We start from the raw sequence: 27569 nt of genomic DNA, 5'->3' as shown, positions 1-27569 counted from the left end.
CATTGGAAGGACTGATGCTGGGAAAGATTGAGGGCAAGAGGAGAAGGGGGTGACAGAGGATGAGATGGTTGGATGGCATCACTGACTCTGTGGACATTAATTTGAGCAAAGTGTGGGAGATAATGAAGGGCAGGGAAGCCTGGAGTGCTGCAGATCATGGGGTCGCAAAGAGTCAGACATGACTTAGCAACTGAACAACAACAAAGAACCAAACTGGCCTGGCTCTTAGAGACAGAGAAGATGTTGACAGGTAGTGGTCACAGTGTTAAAGAAAGGCATTCAAATGAGGGACTGGGACAAGCAAAGGCTTAGAGGCAGGAGAGTATGGCATACATTTCAGAAATTGTACATAACACAGTTTAGCTGGAGAAGAAGGATGAATAGAGAAGAGAGAAGAAAAGACTGAAATCAAATGTTGTTGCTGGAAAGGGAGGTTATAGAGGCTATGAAATGATATAACAGGAAATTTAGATTTTTATCTAGGGCCAGTGAAGAGCCACTAGACACTTTTGAGCAGGGGAGTCAACTAACAGAGCTGGGATTTTTGGAAGATTGACCTACAAGTGTGTGCAAATGGAAGGGAGGGATTCAAACGGAGTCTATTACAGTAGATAAGACAAGACGTAAGGAAGATATGAACACCACAGTAATGGCAATGGAGATTTTACACAAAAGACTAGTTAGTTGGAGGTAAGTTCCAAAGGACATAATGCCCGATTTAACAAAGGTGCTCAAAAAGAAAGAAGAATCAACAGAAAAGGGCTTTGAACTTTTTAGTTTGGAAGAGTGGGGCAATCTTTAATAGAAGCTGGTCTTCAACTAGCTATATCATCTTAAAGCAACACATACATCTTAGAAGGAAATGCATTTCTTATATAGGTTTAGGGTTTTTTGGCTTAGACCACATAAATCAACGGTCTCCACGTGTTTAATTATCTAGTTCCTGAGAAATTATGACTTGGAGTGTCCTTGGGAAAGTCTCTAGAAAGATTTTTATTATGAACCTATTTCCTGGGAAACCACATGCAGACTTCAATCTTCCTTGTATATTTTTGGTTGCTTGGCAAGTCTAAATGGATTTGCCTAATCACAGCTTCCTATACGTGATTAGCCATTTTTTTTCTCAACTGAGTGCCCATACACAGACACCCCAGCTGCTGGCAATGACCAAATCTGCCAGGGTAGGGAAATTTTTATATATCGTTAAGAAGAAACATTCTCAATCAGTCTGGCATATTACCCAAATATTCCTTACTTAAATATATGGTCACAAATTATCAACCAGATGATTCTAGTCAAATAATGAGAAGATCAGTACCACCATAAGACCATAAAGACAAATCACATACGTCAAGGTCATCTCAGAAGTAGTCACTTGTACAACAGATGGAATAAACATGAGTATAAGTTGGAAAACTATAAATTTAATTCTACTACAAATTATTTTTTCAAGGAATCCCTTAACATTGCATCTATATAATGAAAACAAATACTGTTTACCTTCTGTTTCATGTAAAAACAAATAAACAAAACCAAAAATAACCCCCCAAAATCATCTGGGCATTAAGAGTGTCTATAAAATAGATCTATTAAATGTTTACCACTGTTTTAAGTAGCTGAAGTAGCCATAGTCATAATTTTTATTGGTAAAAGTGAGAAAGTCATTGTTCAGATATTTCCCCAACTCCAGATATTTGATAGAAAATGGGGAAAATTCAGAATATTAACAGGGTGTTCAGACAGATGTTTTTCAATTCTGCCTCTTTTTCAGAATCATTGCAGTCTTTCCAATGTGCCCAGCATAGTCCCCTAAGGGTTCCTCCACAACCTTCCCCATCTCACAAATGGCACCTCAATCCATTCAATGGCTTAGTTACAAAACAGTTCATCCTTGGGCAAAGGTCACATCTAGATTGTCAATAAGTGGCAAGGCCACTATATGGCAAATGCCAACATATCTTCACCATATACTTGAAAACTTCACCTTTCTCTTCCTTCTCCAAGTGACCCCTATCTGTCTTTGTTTTTCTTCTTGGCCTCTTCAATGCACTTTCTTCACAGTGGCTAAGTGCTCTCCTAAAAACAACAAATTTGACCATCTCACATATTGAACATTTTGCAAGAACTTCCCATTGCACTTGGAATAAAATAACAAATCTGCAAATATGGTCAACAAAGCTGAACATGATTTGGCCCCTGTTCACCCTGACAGTATCATTTCATGTCATTCAGTATCCTGTCTGTAAACTCCAGTCAAAACTGATATCTTTCAGTCCTGAAGGTATGAAGATTCTTCCTACCCTGGGGCCTTCATATACACAGGCTTTTACTCTGTCTAGATACTCTCCTCCACTCTTTATCCAGCTAATGTCTGGTTTTATTTGAATCTCAAAGTTTAGCTTAAGCAGCACTTTCTCAGAGAAGTCGTCTTTGACCCATTACCTAATTGGTGCCTCCTTACAATCATTTATGTTCATTCATAGCTTGTTTCCCAATTTATATTATAGGTGTTTTCTACATTAGACCATAATCTTCTTGAGCAAAAATTCTCCATTTTCTTTGTGAATCCTCATTGCCTGGGTCGGTGTCAAGTCCATGATAAATGCTTAAAAAATATTTGCTGAATCACTGAAGAAGGAAATTAATGAACACAGTCAGCTAGCTCTGTATTATATACTCATAATTGAGGGTAGCTAGCCCAGTTGGCTAGAGTGTTGATATTTACTATCTAGAATGCCCACATGCTCAGTGAAGGGAAGATAAAGGTCTGAAAGCATATATTAAATTTTAAATTCTCTGGAGCATTTTGGTTCTTCTGATTAAGATGAATCACATCTTTCTCTCTGCTCGATTCAATTGTAATCACAGCTCAAGTTCAACCACAGAGCTGATTTCATTCTGTCTAGCACTAAAGTGAGTTATCTTTATGTTTCTCTCTCCCATTAGAAACACATCTGATTCATCTCCATTGTCTCCACTGCATAAGAGTTTCCATAGTACAAGATTAAACACTGGCAGAAATTTAAAAAAATAGATCATCATTCAAAAATAAAGAATTGTGAGATACCAAGGGAAGTTAAGAATGGAAGGTATCATCAGATGCAGTGTAGAATCCAACTTAATTATTCAATTTACTCTGATTCAGCATTTCCTTCAAGGATCAGGGAAAGGCATCAGGAATTCAAATGGTGATTAAAACAGTTTCTTTCTCTGTAAATCAATAAGCTTTACACAGAGAAACAAATCCTCATCGGTGACTTGTATGGTGACAGGACAAAAAAGTAGGACAGACCCAGCAGAATCTCAACAGGACCAAGAGGTCCACAAACCTCTACAGCAGTTTGGCAGGAGCCTGTTTTCATGGGTATAAAGTTATCTCTAACACTTTCCTGGTTCTCCTCTCCCCAGTAGAACAAGCCTATCACCCATATGCTGTGTTCTTTCGTTGGGTTATTGCCTGGGTATTCCTGGTTGATTTAAGCTTACCTGTCTCCCCACCCGCCTCTTTTTGTCCCAGGGCTATTTCACTCCTGGCTCCCAGGAGAAAACAGTTCAGATAGAAATACACCAGCCAGAGGGGGCTGTGGCACCAAAGACAGAGATCCAAAATAATGTGTTCTCAATCAAATTAAGGAGTTTTGGCTATTGATTCCCTAGAACCTGTAAGTGCTCTGCTGAGCAACCGAGGTCGTGGAATGACTCAGCTAGCAGGAGGTCTGCTAATGGATGGTAACGCTTTGCTGAGTGCTTGAAACTGGGATTTGCCTTAAGGCTGTGCTGAACAATTGCTGTCAACTGAATTGTAGAAGTACCTACCTGTTATTTTAGCAGATATTTTAAATTTAAATAGTGAATGCTTATTAGTTTTAACTTTAAAACACATGGCAAATATGAAAATGTGTAGAATAGAAAGTCTTTTCTTACATATTACCAGACATTGGTGTGGAAATGCTTTACTCTCCCCACACTCAAATTAATTCTGTGATTTTAGTGCATTTGGATTTAACACATGAGGCAATTGGGTTCTTTTATTAGATTACCAAACAACTGTCAAGGCTGAAACCATATGTAGCAAACTACAAATGACATATATGTGGCTTCCCTGGTAGCTCAGTGGGTAAAGAATCTGCCTGGCATGCAGGAGACTGGTTCAATCCCTGCGTTGGGAAGATCTCCTGGAGAAGGAAACGGCTACCTACTCCAGTATTTTTGCCTGGAAAATCCATCTCATGGATACAGGAGCCTGCTGGGCATGCAGTCCACGCAAAGAATCAGGCATGACTAAGCGCTTAATACACACACACATTCACATATATATAGTGAATATTTGTTGTCAATTTGTGCCAGGTACTACTCTAAACAATTAATGTATATTGACTCATTTAATCCTCACAGTATTTCAAGGGGCAAGTGCTAGTATTATCTGCATTTTGTAGATAAGAAAATTAGGCTCAGAGAGGTTAAGAAAGTTGACCAAGATCAAATGGCTAGTGAACTGCCAAGCCAGGGTTCCAGCTTAGATACTTTGGAGTTTGCACTCAACCAGCAAGCTTTCCTGCTCTGTACTCTCCAGATATTAGATATTTAATTTTCATAAATCCAATGGGATGCTACCATTAAAAGTTCAAGTGTTAGTCACTCAGATGCGTCCAACTCTTTGCAACCCCATGGACTGTGGCCCACCAGGCTCCTCTGTCTGTGGAATTCTCCAGGCAAGAATACTGCAGTGGGTAGCCATTTCTTTCTGCAGGGGATCTTCCAGACCCAGAGATCAAACCAGGGTCTCCTGCATTGCAGGCAGATTCTTTACTGTCTGAGACACTAGGGGAGGCCCCTTTATGGTAGTGCCAGGAAGCTACCATCACAATCCCCATTTAAAAATAAGAGGGGCTGGTCTAACCAATGTCACTGTGCTAGTAAGTGGCTGAGCTAGGCTTTTAAACTCCAGCCTGCCTGACTCTTGGGTCTGAGATCTTAAATACCACCCACTAGTACCTCCCAGAGAAGGTAGTATGCTTATTTTTTTAAAAATCAGATATAGCATTAGAGGGCTTCCTTGGCGGCTCAGTGGTAGAGAATCAGCCTGCCAATGCAAGAAATGTGGGCTTGATCCCTGGGTTGGGAAGATCCCCTGGAGAAGAAAATAGAAACCCACTCCAGTATGCTTGCCTGGGAAATCCCATAGAAAAAGGAACCTGGTGGGCTACTGTGGAATTACAAAAGAGTCAGACACAATTAGAGACTAAGCAATGACAAAAATAATAGCGTTAGAGATTACACAGATTTTAAGGGAAAGAGAAATAATTTACTAAAAGACTATAGTGCCTCTCTAGTCACAATCTTTTAAAATAATTAAGTACTTTTAAGCTAACAGATTTTTATAAAATACCTGAAATACTATTAATATTAAATGTTATCATTTCTGAAGAGCAGAGCTCGAAGTTTTCTTCTTAGAAATTCATATGATTCTTCTCACTGTCCATATGATTCCCCAAAGTAAATGCAGTTACCTCAAGAGCTTTGTGAACATTTCAAAAAAATAAATTTTAACTTATTTTGACTACTGCAAGTATAAAATGCCACGTAGTACTTATTAAATAAAATGGGTAAAAGTATCACCAAATCAAAACAAATCACAAGTGTCATAAAACATAATAATTATTTCAGGATAGACTATTCAAATTATTACTTTTCACATTACTATTTTATTAAAGGAGGGAGATTACCATTTACATTTGAAAAGTTAGAAAGTATTAACATGCCAGCTAAGTCAGGATGATCTCATAAGGCTAAAAATTTATAGAAAAATTTAGATGGCTTTTGTTGTTTTTGTTTATGAGAATATTTCTTTAGAAATCTATTGCTTACTTCTCTGAGTTCATAGTTACAGTATTGGCTTTTTTTTACTTTCTGTAAAATTCCATCATCATTGGATTTCAAATCTCCTGGTAAACACTGAACGTCAGAGAATAAAAGGACAGAGTACATTGTGGGTGGGTTATGACATAAGCTTTAATCAAATAGTTTGTCACTGGTATCCTATTGTGAGTTGTTCATGTTTCATTACCTTTAGGCCCTTTGAACAGTTTGATTTCCACAACAGTCTCCAAAATGGGTCGTCTTCTACGCACGTACAGCCGAACGATAGACCCTGCTTCTTTGAGCGCTTCCACCGCTTTACTGTGGGAAACCTCTGACACATCCACCTCATTCACCCGTAAGATACAATCATTGACCCTGAAAAAAATGAAGATGGGTAAAAGTCAGGAGTGTCCAAGAGAATTTCTGAAAGAATATTATGACCATCTAACCTGAAGCTGTGGGGAAGCAAAGCACATTGGCAATTTAAACATATTTATATTTGGAAGAAATGCTTCATATGAAGGAAATCAAGAAAACCTTGAACCCCTCAGCCTTCCCAGTCTTCCCAACATTGACCACGCTACTGTCCTGAACTCCAGTCCACTCTGATTGCGACTACATCCCACATGGGGTAGTCACATAGGTCAATCCCATTTTCCCAGTTCATCCCACCCACCCCAGCAGTGCATAATTTGCTGATTTATAATATCCTTAACTTCTGGATTTCTTCCAAAATCTTGTGGAAGATCTACTATCCACGTGACACAAAGGAGAGCTATTCCAAGTGGTTGAGTTCTTTGTCTAAAGTTGTGAGCAATTTGATTAGAGATTGGGTATGATCTTACGTCTTCCTATTTCAAAATTTGTTCTTTCCTTTTAGGACATATACATCTAATGTAGTGAACAGTTTCATGTATGTTGTGCACATCAATTTAAAATGATAACATGTAGTCTAAATATTATATAAAAAGCATGGGAAGAATTTTCCTACCTTTTTTGTTCATAATTTTTCTGTCTGTTTGAGGAAGTGAGTTACAGGACTCTTGGTTCAATAAGAATCTTAATTAGCTTCAAATTCTTGAGCTAGAACAATCTCACTAAGATTCCAGGGTGTCCTTTCATCATAACAGATGCTATGGCTTTAAAAGGTTTACACATACATTTCTTCTCTGACTAAAAAAAATCATGGAAAACTACCAGTTAAAATAGTTTTGAGAATGTAGGCATCACGGGTGCCAGTCACCCTGCAGCAGCTGGTCCTTTGAGAGTGGGTAATTTTGTCATCTCATGATAATGCAAAAACATAATGTTTACCATCACCCTATGCTCAGCATACTAATCATATCTTAAAACATAGCTTTCCATAGAAGGGAGTGACTGACATTAAAAAAAAAATTGGATGCTATAGCTATTCAAACTCTACTCAATTTTTTCCTTTTGTATACAGTGGAATCCTTAATTGTCAAATGTTGGGGTGAGGAAATCACAGCCTAAATCAGATGTTTTTTTTTTCCTAAACACGTGGACAAAGTTGGCAGCTTTAGTGCACTAAAAAAAACCAAAAAAAAAAAACAAAAAAAAAACACAACCCCCCAAAAAAACACCGGACTAGCAGTCAGGAGGTTTGGATTTGCATCGCAGCTGTGTATCAGCTGTGTGACCATGGTCGAGTCACTTCAACTTTTTTGAATTTTAGTTTCCAATGAAAAGAGAATAACATGCCTAGTGAAGAGAGTAACCAAACATATAAATAAATGGACATATGTTAAACTGTAACAGATCATACACAGGAGAGTTGCAGCTATTGATAGGTGGGTTCAAGATGTGCTCCAGAATTTGTTGAATGTAAACAGGATGGAAATTGAAAAATTTAAAGGGTTTACTATGTGCCATATCATATCATTGTTGTCACTTCACTTATTTGCTTGTATTTAAGTCAAACCATTTATGAAGCATTGGTTCTCATTTTACACCAATGAAATTTTACTGGCAATGTCAGTAAATGTTGGTGACAACAGCGACAGGATTCCAATCCAGTTAGGTCTTTTTCTGGAGCTTAAGCTGATACAAAGTTACTCAAGGTTAACTGTTTGAGGAAAAAAAAAAAAAAGGAATGTGAGGGGAGGTGTTTACATTCAAATTCTTAAAATTAAAAAGAAAGAATATCAAGCCAAACTAGGTCAGTCAACTTTCCTTCCTCCCAGTCACTTGAAATAGCATTTGGCTAGAGGGTCATGACTATTTAGAATTTGCTTTCTCTACCAGTAGATAATCTCTGTGAATAAAGGCAGCATTTGAATTCACTTTGAAATATATAAATATATCACTAGCTTCAAACTCAAATAATACTCTGTTTCAGTAAAATGTGAAGCCTTTATCATATCACTGAGCCATTGTATTAGAAAGTCATTTACATACAAATTTCCTCCCTACTTTATTTGTGCAATTAAGTTGACGGTGAGAAATGCAGTATTCTCGCCATGTCAGTAAAGAAGTGTGCCGCAGTCGTCAGTGATTCAGGCCCTCCATGTGCATTTCTGAGCCCTAGGGGCACTCAGGAAGGAAGGATACCTGCAATCTGGCAGCCATCAGGCTGCAGCCACTCCCTGAGGCGAGCACTGAGGAATTCAGGATGTGGGAAACACATGATACAGGCCCCAGATAGCCTGAGAAGCATTTGAAAGGAGTGATTTCAGTGATCCCTGACTCTTGCATCTTCCCATACATAGAAAAGCACTAAATTCCTTAACTTGAGATATCTGGTTTCCTTTAATTCACAAAAATACTTTTGATGCTCAGGCTACCTGCCGGCTCTTGCACATTTCTAAAGAGCCTGACTCCTCTCCCTGCCTCCTCAGAGCCGTTCACTCAGGGCTACTTGAAATGCTGCCTTTTGGGCTTAAGCTCTAAAAATTTCCACCAAATAAAATATAACTCTCAACTTTTCGGTCAACTCTATTTTTAAAATAGACAATGACTTCACTCTTTCAGTGCTTGCTATTTCAAATATAAGTCTACGACATCCTTTTTTTTTTTTTTTTTTTTTTTTTTTTTTTTAAATTTTTATTAGTTGGAGGCTAATTACTTTACATCATTACAGTAGTTTTTGTTATACATTGATATGAATTAGCCATGGATTTACATGTATTCCCCATCCCAGTCCCCCCTCCCACCTCCCTCTCCACCTGATCCCTCTGGGTCTTCCCAGTGCACCAGGCCGACATCCTTTTTATAGATGAATATTGTTCACGGATTAGAAAGTGAAAGTGTTAGTTGCTCAGTCATACCCAACTCTTTGTGACCCCATGGACTATAGCCTGCCAGACTCCTCTGCCCATGGGATTCTGCAGGCAAGAATACTGGAGTGGATTGCCATTCCCTTCTCCAGGGGATCTTCCAAACCCAGGGTTGAACATGGGTTTGGGTTTCCCACATTACAGGCAGATTCTTTACCATCTGAGCCACTAGAGGAGCCCAGGATTAAAAAAAAAATTAATTTTAATAATTTTCTTTGGATATTCTGGTACATTTCCTTGCTATTGGTAAATATGTCTTAGAAACAAAAAGAACATTTCATCACTAAGAAGTCGACAAAATCTAATCTAAAATTTGCACTAGACAAATATTCTGAAATATGATATGGCATCACTGAAAGTCAAATAATACTTAAAAATTATTTATTCTGCATTGAAGATATTTAAAATAATATGTAATATCTACCCTCTTTCATAGGTATTAAAGTATGTTCAGTTGTGAATAAGATTCGTGATTTTTATATATTTTTTAAAGAATTTTAATTCATTATGAACCTATCTGCCAGGAAGGGATAGAGACACAGATGTAGAGAATGGACATGTGGCACAGATGGGGGAAGAGGAGGAGGGGACAAATCGGCAGAGTCGCACTGACACATATACACTACCATGACACTACACACTACACGTAAACATTACCATGTCTAAAATAAATAGCTAGACGGAAATGGCTGGATAGCACAGGGAACTCAGCACAGTGCCGTGCGGTGACCTGAAGGGACGGGATGTGGGTAGGGTGTGAGGGAGGCTCAAGAGGGAAGGAATGTGTGCATGCACACAGCTGATTCACTTTGTTGTAGAGCGGAAACTAACATGACACTGTAAAGCAATTATGCCCCAATAATAAAATTAAAAAAAAATGATCATCAAATGATTGTGTTCAATTTTTTAAAAATCTCTTTATTATGTATTAAAAAATACTGGAAGGAAAGATAACAAAGTTTCATCTCTGTTTCTTTGTGGATTTGGATAGCATGGATGCTTTAAAAGGCATATTTCTATGTTTTGTTTCTTTGAAAAGTTCTATAAAGAACATACGTCATCACAGAGAATCTGAGAACTTGGACTGGAAACCTTGGCTATACCTAGATATGACTGGGATCTTGTCCCACCTCTAGAACTCAGATGACGTGTGGCTTTGGGTAAGTCACTTGACCTCTCAAAGCCTCAGTTTCTTCATGTGAAAACAGGGATAATAAAATTGTTGCAGGGGTTCAACAATATATGTGAAATATTGAGCATGGTGCCTGAAAAGTAGTAAGCTGTTACAGTTATGAAAGAGACAAGAACCATTAGCATAAGAAAGGATATGAAGAGACTGTACTGGAGGAGAAACAGACTAATAGGACAGAAAGGATGAGAGCTGCAGTCAGGATACTGAAAGCATTTTAAAAATTTTATATGAAGGAGACAGGAACAGATGCAAAGATGGGATTTGGGCGGGGGGAATGTAAAATAAGGCTTTCAATAAATCTTGTTTTATGGAGTGTAAATTGATTCCCCTTTCAACTTCCATGTCCTCTATATTCAAGGAAACAGTCAGTTGTTCTAATACAAACTTCAGCTTTATGGTAGCCTTGGAAAAAGCTTCTAAAGAACTTGGCAGAATCCCTACCACTGCTACCCTGTCCTTGCCCCACCCCACACCTGTAACCACATTCAGCCACACTCAGACCTGCTCAAGGCTTGATTCAAAAGGAGGCTTTAGGTCACAGGTCTGAAACTTAATTTTGAAACTCACTGGTTATTGAGATGGGGAGAGGTGCTAATTAACTTATTCTTTATTGTCTCTACTCAGTCCTATTCTCCTTGGTCAAATAGATGAATTAATTACAGACCAAAGGATCACATCGTGGAGAAAGCTAATCAATGTTTAATGCGCTGAATGAAATGAGGCAATACACTATCAAATGGAAAACATGAGCTGGGAATTATACTGTCTGTGCCTAAAGAGATCAATCAATCATTTATAAAAATCAGACTCTGTTTAAAAAGAATAACTGCATAGATTTTTATGTGAACTATAATGATACCAGAAAAGCTCTCAAGGTAGGAAAAATGCCTTACTTCTCTTTTATTCCTAGAGTCACTAAAGGTAGGGTAAGCTAGGCTAAGAACAAATAATACCCACAATTTATTTAAGAAAGGACAGATGCATTACCATGCCAGAGAAGAAGAAAGATAATACAACACAACACACACACACACAGAAGTTGACCCAAATGGCTTCAAATTGTTATGATCTTTTCTAAATCTACTTAATTGTGTTTGCTGCCTTCCTTTGGAGAAGGAAATGGCAGCCCACTCCAGCATTCTTGCTGGGAGAATCCTGTGGACAGAGGAGCCTGGTGGGCCGCTGTCCATAGGGTTGCATAGAGTCAGACACGACTGAAGCGACTTAGCATGTATGCATGTATTGGAAAAGGAAATGGCAACTCACTCCAGTGTTCTTGCCTGGAGAATCCCAGGGACAGAGGAGCCTGGTGGGCTGCCGTCTATGGGGTCGCACAGAGTCGGACACGACTGAAGCGACTTAGCAGCAGCAGCAGCTGCCTGCCTTTGTCCTCTAAGAACATGCATGTGAGTTCAGTGGGTATATTTGAAGTCCCACCATAAGGTTCCTCCTTGTTGAAACTTCTCACCTTAAAAATTCATTATTTCATTGACTTCCCTAGGTGCTATTAGTCCATTAAAACTAAGAATAAAATAATAAAAATTAGCATAATTTAACAGTCTTCCAGGAAAGGAAAAGAGCTAATTCTTTGGAAGCATCGATGTGTGTTAATACAGTATTATGTACCAGGCCTTTTTCTCTACCGAACATTCACAGGGTTGCAGGAGCAGTGACAGGTTCACACAGTTTATTATGGATCACTTGTCAAGTCTGACAGTCCCTGTTCTGGGGAATATGGAATTTAAACTATGAGATTCAGAGGTTCCATCTAAACCTGAGAAATAGAAGTTTGAAAGCTACATATTGAGGTCATTTTCTTTCACATTGACTGAAAAGCAGCAAAAGCTTATTTGCAAGAAGATGGGATTAAAGCAAATTTATGGAAAGAAGTACCAGGCTTTCCTAGTAGCTCAGCTGGTAAAGAATCCACCTGCAATGCAGGAGACCTGGTTTGATTTCTGAGTTGGGAATTTCCCCTGGAAAAGGGATAGGCTACCTACTCCAGATTCCCTGGATAAGGAAATGGCAACCCGCTCCAGTATTCTTGCCTGGGAAATCCCATGGACAGAAGGAGCCTGTCAGGCTGCAGTCTGTGGGGTCACAAGAGAGTCAGACACGACTTAGTGACTAAAATAACAACATATATCGTTTATCTAAACAGAAACATTGAAAGGTAGATATTGCTTCCTTCATTTTACAACAGAAACTGAAGCTAAAAGAGATCTGTAATGACAGTAAGTTGTGTAGGTCATCTCAAAACTTATGCACTGCACCATCCATCCATATCTCTCTGGCTTGTTAAAAAGCTATTTAAGGGCTTATTTAAGGACCAATCTCAACTGCTGACCATCAGTAGGATTAAGGAGTATACTAGGAATTAGTAAAGCCAAGCCAAATAACAAAACTTAGATTTTGTTCTTAAACAAAATCTAGTTCTCAATTTTAGAATTAGATTTCTAAAGAACTAGATTTAGAAATGGTCCTCAAACTTTAGTGTGCGTTAGAGTTACATGGATGGCTTATTAAATCATAGATTGCTAGGCTCTACCCCCAGAAAGTTTCTGATATAGTAAGTCTGGAGCAGGAGAGATGATTCACCTCTGAAAAATGTTTCTGGGTGATGCTGGTGTTTTGGTCTGGGACCATACTCTGATAACCACCACTCAAAATTTTGACTAGTGTGTGGAGGATGAGATGGTTGGATGGCATCACCAACTCAATGGACATGAGTTTGAGCAAGCTCCGGGAGTTGGTGATGGACAGGGAAGCCTGGTGTGCTGCAGTCCATGGGGTCGCAAAGAGTCAGACACGACTGAGTGACTGAACTGTAACTGTGTGGTTCATTCTAAAATGAACAGGACTTAGAGCACAGGCAACTGCTCAATGTTATGTGGCAGCTTGGATGGGAGGGGAGTTTGGGGCAGAATGAATACATGTATATGGATGGCTGAGTCCCTTGGCTGTCCACCTGAAACTATCATGACACTGTTAATTGGCTATGCTCCAGTATAAAATACAAAGTTATAAAAACACAAATAATAAAACAAACCAAAAATAAATGAATAAATAAAATGATCAGGACTGCTCAGTCTCATATAGTCCAGTCAACAGTGCTAGAAGTTCTGATTCTGAACCACATTCCCTCAATGCTGCAGCTCTGTTATTTGGAATGAAGTCTTTCTAAGGGAACATGGACCAGGAGACCACAGCTGCTATACCACGTGAGACTGCGTATGTAAGCCATTTTCCAGCACTTATTTTATGTGAGACTTTTTCCTACTCTTTTCCTACAGCAAAGGCCAACTGATAGCCTCTCCCATTCTATATTTTAAGAAATAGGGCTCCTGCTCTTGTCTCTAAATCTTGGTGCGAGCAATGTGAATTTATGATCCACGGAAGCCATCCCCTACAGTGTATATACTGTTTTTCTCTCTCCATTTGCCACTTCATTTCCCTTATAGGAAAGGCTTGCAGGACTCTCTGAAGCTGTCATCTGGGAAAGATCACAAGATTTCACAAGGGGGAAGAAACTGCTATTTCAGCGTCAATGATTGGTCTTTCAGCACTTTCCCAGAAAAGCAGAGTCCAGTAACAAACCCTGAACCAGGTAACTGGGTTAGTACAATATGGAAAGGAGGCACAAAGGAGGAATTTCGAAGAGAAGAGATCATAGGACTGGCGATTACTCAGTCCACGCAGCCTAATACTCTGTCCAAAGACAGGACGGCACATCAAGTTTCAAGAAACGAGGTCCTGGTACCTCCCATATGGATTAAGGCAGTATCTTTCTAGCTGGCTTTCCCAATCCTGGGTTAACTAGTCCCTTTTTACATATCCCACATGCAAGCCCAGCTCAGTTTCAATTTCCTAAAGCAATCCTATCATTATTTCCTCTCCCCTCAAAACTCACTGAGTTACTTAACCTATATAAAATCAAAGCTGTGTTTAATTTATCTTCGTAATCCTGGTGTCTGCCACACAGTTGTCACTTTAGAATGAATGAGCATCATTGAAGGGCCTCTCATTCTAGCCTCTTATGCTCTCAAACTCCTGTTCCAAACATCCTCAGTGTCCTGAAATATAACAAGCTCATTCCAGCCTTTGCATTTTCTTTCATGTTACTTTCTGCCTTCCAAATGCCCAACTTGAACCAGCCTCATTCCAGGCAAGCTCGTGTTCTCCTCATGAAATGTTTCCTAATCACTCAAGTCCTCACTGCCTACAATGTGTGAAAAGCAAATGCATGATAGATTCCCCTTGAAATGCTACAGATTGATCTGGTACCCCTGCAGAACCTAAAATTAAGTACTATACATTAAAAACACATTTTCAAATGTTGGATTTGATTCTTATTTTCCTCTACTAGGATCTACTCCAATCTAAGAAATTGATATGGATCAGCATATATATAACTGATAATTTTATATTTTCACAGTCTAATTTGATTTGGCTTTGTAATATGGATGAACACTTCAGTGAAAAGATGAGAAGCACAAGTAAAGAGTATGGTATGATGAAAAAATAGTGAGTTATAAACCAGAGGTAAATTCTAAACCTGCCACTTTCAATTTAAGTAAGGCATTTTTTCCTTATCTCGGTTTAAGCTGAATTCTCTTATTTTACAATTCTTTTCTAGCTCGGGTGTTCTATAAATCTAAATTCAAGGTCAACTCAGCCTGCCCCCTTGGTCTGGAATGTACTCGAAGTGGAATGCCAAATTATCCTTATCCTCCCTCCATGGACAACTATACACTTTACAATCATGTATTTTATCAACGTAAATCATTCCATCACCCAAAACTGGGGAGTCTCCTTCTCTCCCAGCCACACATCCAATCCATCACATAGTTTTTTTAGATTCAAACTTTTCCTTTATACCCACTTATCCCAGTGTGGCTTTTCCTGTCAATCACATAGATTCAGGAAAAAAAAAAATTGTAACTAGTCTTATTATTCCTACTTTGGCCCACTAAAATCTATCTTCCAACTTTTATTTTTTGCTCAAATGGTATTATTGAAAATACCCCTGATTGCCTTATTCCTCTGTTTGCTTTCCATTACCTACAGAATTTCAAATATTTAGTTGGGGGGAGAGGACGATAAATGGAAAGATTGGGATTGACATATACACATTACTGTCTATAAAACAGATAACTAATAAGGACCTATTGTATAGCTGAACAGGGATATAATGCACATCCCTGTATATACTGTACGGGGAGCCCTTCTCAATACTCTATAAGGGCCTAGATGGGAAAAGAATCTAAAAAAGAGTGGATATATGTATAACTGATTCACTTTGCTGTATTCCTGAAACTAACACAACATTGTAAATCAACTATACTCCAATAAAAAAATCTAAGCAAACCTTTTCTACAAATGAGATCTTACTCAGGAGACGCAAAGTATGTTTATAATTGTTTGTATAATAACAAAGGCAGAGTTTCTGTGGTTTCTGTGATGAAGAGGGAAAGGAATCACAGCAGAGGCTGTTGGGAGGCCCTCGTTTGTGACCCCCTAGAGGGTGAGGAACCCAGAGTCAGGGCATCACATATGATTGAGCAAGGGCTAGTGAGTACTGAGAGAAATCGAGGACAAGCCCGCCTTCCAAACCCGAGCACTGACCGTTGTGTCTGCTGAAGTCTCTTCTCTAATTCACATAAAGGACAGGGTTAGCACTGTTTGCAGAGCTCTACAGAGCCCAGATTGAGTTCACACACCTTTTCTGATAAAGCTAAGACCTTCACATTACACATAAGTCTTTTCACCATCTGGTTCCTACTCACCGCCCTAGCCCCATCTCTTCTGTCTCTTACTGTTTCATTATAGCTTCTTCAAACGCCATGCAAGTCATGACTCAGGCCTCTCCCCCTGCCTAGAACAGCCACCTCCAGATGCCACATTTCCCTGTAATTTACTCATTTTTCAAGACTAATGCCCATTCTGAGGTAGCTTTACAGTTTAATAGGGGGAGATAGTCAAACAAACTAGCAAAATTCAGCACAGTAACTCCTACGGCAATAGGTGCTGCAGGAGCATCGAATGAAAGATTTTGTTGGGACTAGGAAGGCCAAGAAAAACCTGGAGCAGCTGATGTTACTGAGAACTGAAGGTCAAATAGAAGTCAGCCCGGTGAGTGAAGACAGGGAAAAGTGTTCCAGGGACAGATGAGTGGCTGGTGAGGCGAGGAGCAGAGATCAAGTCCTGAAGACCCTTGTAAAGCATGTTAAGGAACTGGACTTGAACATAAAGACAAAGGAAAGCCTTCGCAGTACTTAAAGCTAGAATAATGTTTTAGAAAGAATGCTCCAGGTACAGTGTAGAGATATGCAGACAGTTAGATTTGGGGTTAGGGCAAAAGAAAGCAAGGATTGTTGTCAGAGGCTATTATGTAATCCTGATAAAAGATACAGCAGCCTGTATTAGACCAGTGGCAATCAGGATAGAGAAAAAGGGACAGAGAAGAAGGTTAGTTAGAATCTACTGGACATACTGATGGATTGGATGCGGGAAGGGAGGAAAAAGGAAATATTTTGTTTAAATGTTTATCTATGAATCACTTGAGGGGAGAAATCTTATTTTATTCATTTTTGCAGTTTTAGTGGCTAAGGCACCAGGCACAGAGATTGAGTATATGTCTAATAAACAAATGAATGAATTGTAGAAGTGGGGAAGCTGATGATGACACCTATGTAGCCAGTATCCATACTTTCCCTCCAGTGACTTTATCCCATGAGAATTTTGTGTTTTCTCCTGTTCTCTTATTTCTTCAGTATAAACAATTCAAATTTAGTCAACCTAAGGCTGTCATTCACAGGCATATTTGTCTTAAATAAATAAACAGAACATCTGTGAGAAGAGAAAGTTTAAACAACAATTAATCACCAAAGATAAGATCTCAAATATTAATTGAAAGATATAGTTGCATACACAAAGTCAACAATATTTATTGAGCACCTACTACAGAGCACCAGGTAGTGTGTAGGCACAGTGGTCAATGAGAAAGATACTGATGGCCCCAGATGTAAGAGGTGGGGAGGGAGAGATTGACAAGATCCCAAACCACAGCAGCCTTTATCACTTACATGTAAGACTAGTTCTAGTTTAAACACATCTTTCATCTTAAGAGTTTAGGTGTTAATTTCAAGATTTTATTATTAATTTTAATTCTTGGAACTCAATTCTCATAGCAAGAATTGAACCATAAACCAGAATTCAAGTGTACCTTGTGGCAAGCTGCTTGCAATCTTGCCTCTTATTTTGAAATGCTCATCACTTACTATGTATATAAGGCGTGTGCCTCCATGTCCCACACCCCCCATTGGAAATGTGCACTCTCTTCTGAGCCAGTTGATAGTCTGTGTGATTTTACTCATGTAGAGCAAATATACATTATTTGATAGCAAGTGATTTCAATAGCTTATGACATGTATGAAGTATTTAGATAGGTGAAAAATTTCAACATCTTTAAAGATTCTTAAAGTGATAAATATTATATTTCACAGTTAGTAAATTCATTAGTCGTTACAAGAAAACAATTTCAGCATCTGTACAAAGTCAATAACAAATAAGATACCTGTGTAATGCAATTCATTTCTTTTCTTATTTATTATATTTCTCAGATGGTAAGGTGTCTGCCTACAACTCAGGAGACCTGGGTTTGATCCCTGGGTTGGGAAGATCCTCTGGAGAAGGAAATGGCAATCCACTCCAGTATTCTTGCCCGGAAAATCCCATGGACGGAGGAGCCTAGGAGGTTACAGTCTGTGGGATCGCAGAGAGTCGGACGTGACTGAGCAACTTCACTTTCACTTTCTTCACTAGAATAGAGCTTTATGAATGTAGAAATCTTATCTCTAATTTTCTCTCTTCTATCCCCAGAGGTTAACACAGCTTTTCATGCAAAAAGAACTACCCACGTAGTTTTCCATATTCCTTTAGTTTCCTCAACTTCCATATCCATTCCATCAGCAACATCAGTTACTTCTAACTCCACAATACATCCCAATCCATCAATTTCTTTCCATTTCTGCTACCACCACGCAGTCCAAGTCACCAGCACTTCTACCTGGATGCACTGACTTACTGTTTCTCCTCCTCTTCTCCACAGTACATTCTCTACATGGAAGTCAGAGTACATAATTTCAAAATTTAAATCAGATGGTGTCATTCAACCCTTGCTTAAGCCCTTCAAGCTCTTCCTGTATCATGTAAGATAAAACCCAAGCCCCTCACCTGCCTCATAAAGCCCTGGTTCTCATTTCCTCCTGTGCTCTCATCTTCTACCACGCTCATCTTCACCCCCTTCATGCCAGTTACATTGGCCCTACTTTAGTTTCTAGAACGTGCGTAGTTCAGTCCTGCCTTAGAGCGCTTGTACTTACTGCTCCCTCAGCTTTGAAAGCCTTGTCCTTACTGTTGCTTGGCCAGATTCTTTTAGTCATTGAGATCTTCCCTTAAAGGCCATTTCATTAGAGAGACCCTCCTTGATCACTCAGCATAACAGTAGCACTAGTCACTCATGTACATTTCTCTGTTTTATTTTTATCCATAACATTTATGGCTTATGATATTTTGTATATTTATCTTCTGCTCAATAGACAAAAATATAAGTTCCTTAGAGCAGAAATCCTGCCTGCCTTGTTGACCATTTTATGCTTAGCGCCTGGGACAGTGCAAACCCCATAAAAGGAACTCAATAAATAGTTGAATACCAAATGAATGCATGAATGAATTGTAGTTCTACCTAGTTTGAATTTGGTTTTTCCACAATGAAGTATATCCAGTTTGCTCAAATTTGAACTCTGACAGCTCTAGCTTTAAGACCTGCTTAAATCCAAACCCACAATTACTGGAATTACTTAGCACTGGCAAAAACTGTGAGCAAGTCTCTAAATAGCAGAAAATGCTAAATTGCCTGGAGATACTAATTTTTGAGGGTAGATGATTAGTGAAGTTGTTTCCTGACCTTTTTCTGAGCTACCATAAATCAGTTGTTATTGTTTGTGTGATTTCATAGTATCCACATCCCTTATCTTTTCCTAAGCTAAATCACATTTCATAAATTCAAATTAATTTTGGGTGGAAAACTCATGACACATTTTGAAATTATGGGTGATGCTTTGTGATTTCATAAAACTAGAACCAGAGCTCCCCAATTTAATGGTTGAACTGGTATTTGTAAGTGGTATGCTCAGTCCTTTACAGATTTTTCCCAGATACAGAAGTAAAATTCAGAGACCTAGGGAAGGTAGCCTGGAGAATTAGGGGCATCATGAAGGGCACTTTTGCTAAAATTATCTTCTTGCTTTCAGTAAATGGGTTTTATTTGAGTTAATAAATTTCTCTTTCAAAATACATACATACCCACTGCTGTCAGTCATCCACACATTATGCATACCTGTCCAGGTGGACTAAGGAGCTTCGTTTTACAGCATGGGTAAAGAGGGGCTGCTCTGAGGGGCAATTTATTGGAAGAACTTATTAGAAAAAGCCATGCGTGTCAGGGCAGAGAGGCAAGAAGCTTCCAGAAGATACAGGGGATCAGAAAGAGTTCCAAAAGTAAAACCACACATTTCCTAGGACTCCTACGACAACCAAGGTAGTGGTGTCTGGGAATAATAACTGTTTATATAACACCCCAACAATATATTGTTTTGTACTGAAAGCCTAACACTACGCTGGACAGATACTCAACATTTTTAAATGGAAAAACTGAGGATTAGATAAGTAACTTACTCACATTCACACCGCAGAGAAGAGATAAATATTATCTCTTAGATAAAATTTATCCATTGGTCTTAAATGCTCCTGTTTTCTTGCCACTCATCACTCCTTTCCACGCTGGTGTCACCTAGCCCTTCTGTGAGAACCGTCTGCGAAACCTCAGCCCTGACTGAACCCACCTCTCCATCTTCCTCACTGCTTCTTCCAGAGCAGCTGAGCCCTGACTATTAGTCACTCAGTCACGCCATCTCTCTGCAAACCCACGGACTGTAGCCTGCCAGGCTTCTGCGTCCGTGGGATTGCCAAGGTAAGAGTACTGGAGTGGGCTGCCATTCCCTTCTCCAGTGGATCTTCCCAATCCAGGCACTGAACCTGGGTCTCCTGCAGGGCAGGCGGATTCTCTGTCCGAGCCGCCACAAATGGCAAAACTCACTGTAAATTCAGGATCTCCAAACACCCTGGTCAGTTTGCTGTCCTTCATTCTGCAGTGACAGGCTCCAAACCCCTCTTCTTCTATATCACTTCCAGCACCTACCTACCTGACTACATGGAGACCCACACTGTGTCTCTTTTCCTATTACAGTGGAGGAAGTGTGTCTTCTGACACCAAGACCCATCCATTCAAATTTTCCTAAAGACCTCATTTAATCATTTAATCTCTTTACATCATGCATCGGCAAACCCAGTCTCTTCAGTTAACCCATTCTCTGAGCATTCAAACATACTTTGTTATCGCCTCTTATTTGAAAAGCCTTCCATCGACCTGGTATCTCCCCTTGGCTACGTCCTCTTTCCCTTTCCCAGACCAAGTTTATGAACAAAGGACTGTTTACAAATACTCTCTTACTTCTTCTTCCCTAACCTCTCTTTGTCTCATTCTAATAGGAGTCCCCTCACAACGGCCCCACTAAGAAAAGCACAGAAAATGTTCCTACTAAACTCACCAATAATCCAGTTTTGGCCAAATCCAAGGCCACCTGTTTAGTCCTCATCCTAGGTATCTCTCAACAGTGTTAAGGCTGACAGCTCACCTCCTCCTTGAAGCCCTCTTTCTCCGAGCATCTGTGACTTTTCTGCTTTCCTTCCTACCACTCTGCTCAGTCCTTTTTAAATTATCATTTTAGTTTTTCTCCAAGGTATTGATCTTCATGCTTACAAAACAGAAGTAGGGGGAAAAAACAAAACTAATCTTTGTTTTGTATGCTTTAAGTTGACCTCTAATTTTTTTCCCTCATAAGTTTAAATAGTAACAGAAGATATGATTTTTTGGCCTATTGTGAATTGTAAAATGTTATTTTTTAACTGTCACATCCTTATTTCAAATGTATATACTAAAATGTAAGTATCAATCGATTTGAAATCCATGATTACCAATTTAAGATATAAATTAAGATATTTTTGAGCAGTTAGACATTTTATATTATTTCTTTTTTTTCCTTATGTTTTCATTTTACTCCCATAGAGTTCTACCTTAATGTATTTTATGTTAGAACATCTTATATGGATCACTGTAACATAATTATTTGAAATATAAATGCATAGGAAATAAAAATCATATATATATGTAAATTTTTTTCTGTTACATAAGACATCAACATTAAAGAGCAATCATTCTGGAGTTATCATGATGATTATTAATACTACAAATTGATCAAAATAACCACTTAGGTTATTCTGAATGAATTTCAATGCATAAATCTAAAACAATGAAAATGGAACTGTATTGTGGATTTGTTTCTTAATGGGGTGAGTAGAATTTTTTAAAATTAGCTCCTGTTTCCATTAATGAATATGAATTAAAGGTAGAATGAGACAAGATTCAGAACTCATATTTTTCAGCTCTACAAATGAAAGACCTAAGATAACTTTGTTCACGTCAATGAATAGATGAGAATGGGAAGAGAATTTTGAATTCCCTCTAAGTTATATGCCCCAAATCCTGTGATCTATCATGACAATTATTGTGATTATTTATCAGATGACAATTACTTTTCAATTCTGTTAAGACAAAGAATGAGAAAAAAACTTGACTTTTAAAAAGATTAACCACTCAATCACTAGAGACACTGACTCTCTCATCTTAGGCAACAATATCTCAGATCCTTATTTACACCAGTCATAAAATTGTACTGTTAAATAAGTAGCAAAATAGTCCTGAATAGTAAATAACAGTAAGTAGCAAACAGAGACACAGTAGGACATTGGATGGGTAGGTCATATAGCTTTCATTTTAAAAATGGGAGAAGAGCAATCTTAAATGGTAAAATGAGAAAAAAAGAACCAGTATGAAGTTGCAGGTTACTTTTTGGGCTGGTCAAAAGATTTGGAAACTGATTCACATAAATCTATCCAGGTACTCCTAAGGGTATGCATTACTCAGTTAAACATCTCTGGTCTAATTTACACCAAAGAGTTTAGAATAATTCAAGATAGTCCTAGGTTCTTTTCTCTTATTATTCTATATGTTTTTCAAAGCAACCTCTTCATTTCTTTGGCTTTAAACATTCACAATTATGTCCCTAGCCAGATCTCTTAGAGTCCGTAAATCTGTATATTCAATTGCCTATTTGATATTGCCACTTGAATTCCTCACAGATATCTTAAACTTAACATTGTCTGAAATGGAACTTACTCCAAATGCCTCTCCACTGGTCTTTGCTGGTTGTTCTGCCCTGTAGTTCAAAGTCATGCGTGTATGCTCAATTGTGTCCGACTCTTTGTGACCCTCTGGACTGTAGCCTGCCAGGCTCCTCTATCCATAGGACTTCCCAGGCAAGAATATTGGATTGGGTTGCCATTTCCTCCTCCAGGGGATCTTTCTGACCCAGGGATCCAACCTGCGCCTCCTGCGTCACCTGCATGCTGAGCCATCGGGAAAACCCAGCTCAAAGTCATCCTCTGATAATTCCACTAGATGGTGAACTCTATGAAATCAACGATATTGTATACGCTCTAAGTAAGTCCCCTACACACAAACAAGTTCTATTCTGAGAGTGCATTCATAAGTCCAATACATTAAGTCCAACAAAGTTAGCCTTGGGACCTAACCAACACAATCGGCTATATAGTACTGTACTGTAATAGGTTTATAATACTTTTCACACAAATGATATATTAAAAAAAACCCACAAGAAATAAAGAAAACATGTTTGCCTTATAGTATAGTCCTTGAAAAATACAGTAGTGCAGTACCATAGCTGGCATACAGGGGCTGTTGTCGCTCAGTCACTAAGTTGCGTCTGACTCTTTGTGACCCCATAGACTGTAGCCCACCAGGCTCCTCTATCCATCGGGTCCTCCAGGCAAGAATTCTGGAGTGGGCTGCTATTTCCTTCTCCAATGCAGGGGCTGGTAGTGAGTAAACCGGCAAGAAGAGTTACTGACTGTGGAGGGAGGAGGGAGGTGGGAGGGCTGAGTTTGGTCAGCTAGGAGATACAGTGAAATGAAGAGAATGCAGTTAAAGTCACTCAGTCGTGTCTGACTCTTTGTGACCCCAAGCGCTGTAGCCTGCCAAGCTCCTCTGTCCATGGAATTCTCCCTGCCAGAATACTGGAGTGGGTAGCCTTTCCCTTCTCCAGGGGATCTTCCCAACCCAGGAGTCGAACCCACGTCTCCCGCATTGCAGGCAGATTCTTCACCGACTGAGCCACCGGGGAACAGGAGTCAGAGGGGGAGCTGCAATTTCTCTCATGCCTGATGTTAACGGCACAGGTTCTGGCTCCTCGTTGGGACCAGATGCACATTTGCATCTTGAAAGTTTGCAACTTGAAGTTTTGTGTGTAGGGGACTTACTGTATCTGATATGAGGTCCACAGTAGAGAGAGCCCTGATACTTTACTTGAAGGAATACTACTTCTTCTCACACATCACTCCAATGAATCATTAAGCCTTATCAAGTTTACCCCTTAAGTATATTTCAAAATGCATCCACTTCTCTCAGTCTTTTTGTCAGCATATTAAACCAAGCTGCTGTCATTAATCACCTGAATTACTGTAATAGCTTCTTAGCTGCTCTCCCCGCATGGATTCTTGTCAGCCAAGCCAGACATCCACAACCATCAGAGTGATCTTTATAGATAACAATTCAGTTCAGCCATTTTCTCATTGAAAATCCAAAGTTTCACGCTGCTTTTAGAAGGATAAAGAACAAACTACCCACTGTGACGCTGAAAGCTCTGCCTGATTTCTTACATCCACCTTTCCATTCTCTTTCCAGCCTTGTCATCCCTCTCTCGCCAGCTCCAGTCCCGCGGACCTTGCGTCCTTATTTCTCCTCAGACCTTTACAAATGTATTCTCTGCCTGAAGATTCCTCCAGGCCTTTATCTCATTACGTCTCACTTAAATATCTCCTCCCTACACGACTTCCCTTGGATCCCCCAGATGAGACCAGGTCATGCTCTTACAGCTTTTCACAGCTTCTGTGCTTTCCTTTCATTCAGCTCTAAATTTATGTTTACTGCTACCTGGACTGAACACTTGACCAGGGCACACATCTGGTTTGTTGTTGTTTGTTTGTTTGTGTGTTTTCCACTCTATTCCCAGCTTCAAGTGTCTGACCCATAACAGAATACTCAGTAAATACTTACAGAAATAATGGCTTAACAAAAGTGTGGGAGAAAAATGGAAGGCTCAGTGTCAGTTTAATAAATACTTGCTTTACTTCTTGTGTCCCTTCACTTATTTTCCCAACTTCAGAGACTTGCCACAGACGTAGGTATGAAAGTCCCCTCAGCCTATCTGAGCTATTTTCTCCCACTCCACTGAAAATGCTGAAACTCCTCTCACTCCCCACATGCATATAAAAGTGGCTTTGCCCTTTCTGTTTTCTAACTCAGATTTGCATGTTTAATGCCCCAGTCTGAATGTCAGAGAAGGAGAAAGGCAGGGCAAATGAGTTAAAACTCCATGCTTCTAAAGCAGGTTTTTTTTTTTTCTGTTTTTTTGTTTGTACTGGGTGGCATGTGGCATCTTAATTCCCCAACCAGGGATCAAACTCATGGCCCCCTACACGAGAAGCATGGAGATTTAACCACTGGACCACCAGGGAAGTCCTGGGATAATGAATATCAAAGAGTTTATTCATGTTTTAATACAGACATGAACAAAGAAAGTAGCTACTGATTCATTCTTTATTTCATTGTTTTCTGAAAGGAAGCATTACTTTCTTTCTCCTTAATGGTCTGTTTTTCTCTTTGGTAATTTACTACAAAATTAGACTGTTAATAGTTAAAGGAGTTAATGGAGGGTAGGAGTAGAAGGGAAATAAGACAAACGTTTTAATGAGCAGCAGCATAAGGTAGATTTAAATTATGTCCTGATGTTTGTATTCTAAATACCAGGGAAACCTGCATAACAATTAATAGAAATGATTTGGGTTGAATTCAGATAACACCTGGGTCATTACAGTCAAATTCTAGGTAACTTGCCTGAGGCTGAGTTGTAAATTATCTTAGTTCAGAGTGTTGGAGCAATACTGATACTAAATGTTAACACCTCTCTGGATGCCTGGTTAAAAACTGTTGTTAATTCAGTTCACTGTAATGTAAAAGAAAAGCTTTGATCTATAACTTAAAATTTTTTTTTTCTTTTAAAGTATGCAAAAAGGAGCACTGGAGCTCATTTTCAAGCATTTTAAAGCAAGAAATGTTTAACAACTGATCTGGGCCTAAGTTAGCCTAGTTTTCTCTGCAAGTCACTGCAGTCATGTCTGACCCTGCAACACAATAGACTACAGCCTGCCAGGCCCGTCTGTCTTTGGGATTCTCCAGGCAAGAATACTAGAGTGGGTTACCATGCCCTCCTCCAGGGAATCTTCCTGATCCAGGGATTGAACCTGCGTCTCCTGCATTGGCAGGCAGGTTCTTTACCACTAGCACCTCTAATAGCTATCAAATTTTTAGATCCTTTCTACAAAGATATTCAATGCACTGTAATAAACTTAAATATCCAAAGAGAGTCAAAGTTAAATAATGTTATATAACATGAAGTTATGCCCCTACTTAAACTGTTTACAAAGTACATTTTTAATGTAAGAAAATGCCTATACAATAATACTAAATGAAAAAGGAAGATGAAAAGTTCAACTATGTAAAAACATGCACTGAATATGAAGGAACATAATAAATAGATCCTTTCATTGATAAGATTGTGAGCAATCCTAACTTATTTTATATGTATATCTGTATTTCCCATATTTTCTGCAATGAACTGCATTACTTTCTAATCAGAGAACTACATTATCTTCAAACCAATATTATTTAACCTTTATCATCTTTCCATATGAAGTTGCCTAGACCTCCAATTAATGCCAACCAGTCATTTCCTGAAAAGCCAAAATAATTTGGAGGTCACTTAGGTATGTTTGTGTTTTTAACAGTCTGACATGGGATGTTGGCAAGGATCTGTGTTTATAGATTCTTAAATACACGTTCAATTATTCATCTTCAGTTAATTGCAGCCATGTGCTATGGTGGGAAGAACATGGATTTTGGAATCAAATAGACTAGATTAGAATTTTGGCTCAGCCACTTATAACTTAAGCTCTTTGAGTCTCCATAAGCTCATGGAAGTAAGCTTAACAGATGGCAGCTCATATTAGTTCTAAGTAAGGGATAATATTTAGAGTAAAGGACAGGGCTAATAAGGGGCAGGGATGTCACAGGAAATATAATAAAGAATAAATAAAAATGAGACTTCAGACACACAGAATGGTGGCATATTAAGGGGGCATAGAGATTCTCATGTTCCCTCTCTTCAGAGAAAGTGGTCAAGAAAATAACAGTCATCTAAAGCAATAAAGGAGTTATCGCTATGACAAAGGAAGACTTACTCTCTATAAACTGGGATGAAGGCAACAAAACTTAACATGAGAAATCCTAAAAGCCAAGAACTCTACCAATAACATACATATCCTATTCATTTTATTTTTACTAGGCCCTTAAGCTCAGTGAATATCATTTCTGTTAATTGTATCTGCCAATTAACCTCTTAGGGATTGATGTTCACTAATGATCACTTCATAGGGATCTACAGAGTGAGAGGAGGTGACCAGCTAAAGTTTCCTTTCCCTCCCCCACAAAGAAATCTGGAATTCTCTGACTGCAGCTCACTTTAGTGGTTCTGTGGACCTCTTTCTCAAATTCAAGTTCCTAAGGGTTGATGGTGTAGGCCGAGGCTCAACAGTGGTCAAAGAACAGCTACTCGCAGAAGCTGTGGATGAAGCTCGGACGTGCAGCTGTACTGTGAAAGGCAAGCTCCCAGGGGCCCTTGCGGAGCGGGAAGGAAGTTGGGAGCGAAGGGGGAAGAGGGACCAGGAGCTGGAGCCTGTGGACTGCTTTCCCCGTGCTGAAATTTCTGGTGCAGATCACTCGCAATTTTAAGTTCTTTTTGGTTTTATTTTCTAATAGTTTGTTGATTCATTTATCATTTTTTCTGCTGCAGTGGGTCTTCCCTGCTGCGCACAGGCCTTCTCCAGCTGCCCTGAGCCGGGGC

The 27569-nt window shown here is 39.1% G+C and overlaps 1 protein-coding gene across 26 annotated transcripts in view; it reads right to left on the bottom strand.

Annotated features, from left to right (window-relative positions):
* The window catches only part of DLG2 (discs large MAGUK scaffold protein 2), a 2233668-nt gene that overhangs the window by 660876 nt on the left and 1545223 nt on the right, over positions 1-27569 (bottom strand). For all 26 annotated transcript variants that reach the window (XM_070457186.1, XM_070457179.1, XM_070457180.1 and 23 more), the window contains one exon: positions 6068-6237. In XM_070457186.1, the coding sequence (XP_070313287.1) occupies positions 6068-6237 (170 nt within the window). The remainder of the gene's footprint in view (positions 1-6067; positions 6238-27569) is intronic.

The sequence above is a fragment of the Odocoileus virginianus genome, chromosome 28, assembly GCF_023699985.2.
Source record: "Odocoileus virginianus isolate 20LAN1187 ecotype Illinois chromosome 28, Ovbor_1.2, whole genome shotgun sequence".
NCBI classification, from domain to species: Eukaryota; Metazoa; Chordata; class Mammalia; order Artiodactyla; family Cervidae; genus Odocoileus; species Odocoileus virginianus.
Note: the sequence above shows the minus strand (reverse complement) of the source record. Positions and strands in the feature narration are given on the sequence as shown.